At 32.4% G+C, this 441-nt stretch overlaps 1 protein-coding gene across 11 annotated transcripts in view; it reads right to left on the reverse strand.

Moving 5' to 3' along the window:
• The window catches only part of LOC116843711 (glucose transporter type 1), a 46,559-nt gene that overhangs the window by 14,366 nt on the left and 31,752 nt on the right, over window positions 1-441 (reverse strand). For 2 of the 11 annotated variants that reach the window (XM_032814371.1, XM_032814369.1), the window contains one exon: window positions 20-327. The exons of the other annotated variants lie outside the window; for them this stretch is intronic. In XM_032814371.1, coding sequence (XP_032670262.1) covers window positions 323-327 — 5 coding nt within the window. In that variant the 3' untranslated portion in view covers window positions 20-322. Of the gene's footprint in view, window positions 1-19; window positions 328-441 lie in introns of those variants that run through there. 11 annotated transcript variants of the gene reach the window in all.

Raw genomic sequence — 441 nt, forward strand, 5'->3', positions numbered from 1 at the left:
ATATATATATATATATATATATATATATATATATATATATATATATATATATATATATATATATATATATGTATGTATATATGTATAATACGTGTGAAATTTCAGAGCGCGTCACGCTGATCTCTCGTCGTCTCATATTATATAAATCCACCTCATGTTGGCCTATTAAATTTACTATTGTCAACGCGCGAAAGATAGATGAGAGCTACGGTTTAATAATGTTCGCGCAATATATATGAACACTCGTGTGTGTCTTGTTCGTAGCGAAGCGGCAATGTATACTTTGACTGTCGTAGCACTTTGACGCCTCTGCACTTTCGAATTATACTGAAAGCAGAAAAGAAACGTTCGCAAATAAATTCAAAACAGATGTTCCACAATGAGACTACAAATCAGGAGAAACTTACGAACATACATATACGGCATTATGGCATGCAGAAT

The sequence above is a fragment of the Odontomachus brunneus genome, unplaced genomic scaffold (assembly GCF_010583005.1).
Source record: "Odontomachus brunneus isolate Ranch 3 - 2012 unplaced genomic scaffold, Obru_v1 Obru_scaffold_035, whole genome shotgun sequence".
In the NCBI taxonomy this organism is placed as follows: Eukaryota; Metazoa; Arthropoda; class Insecta; order Hymenoptera; family Formicidae; genus Odontomachus; species Odontomachus brunneus.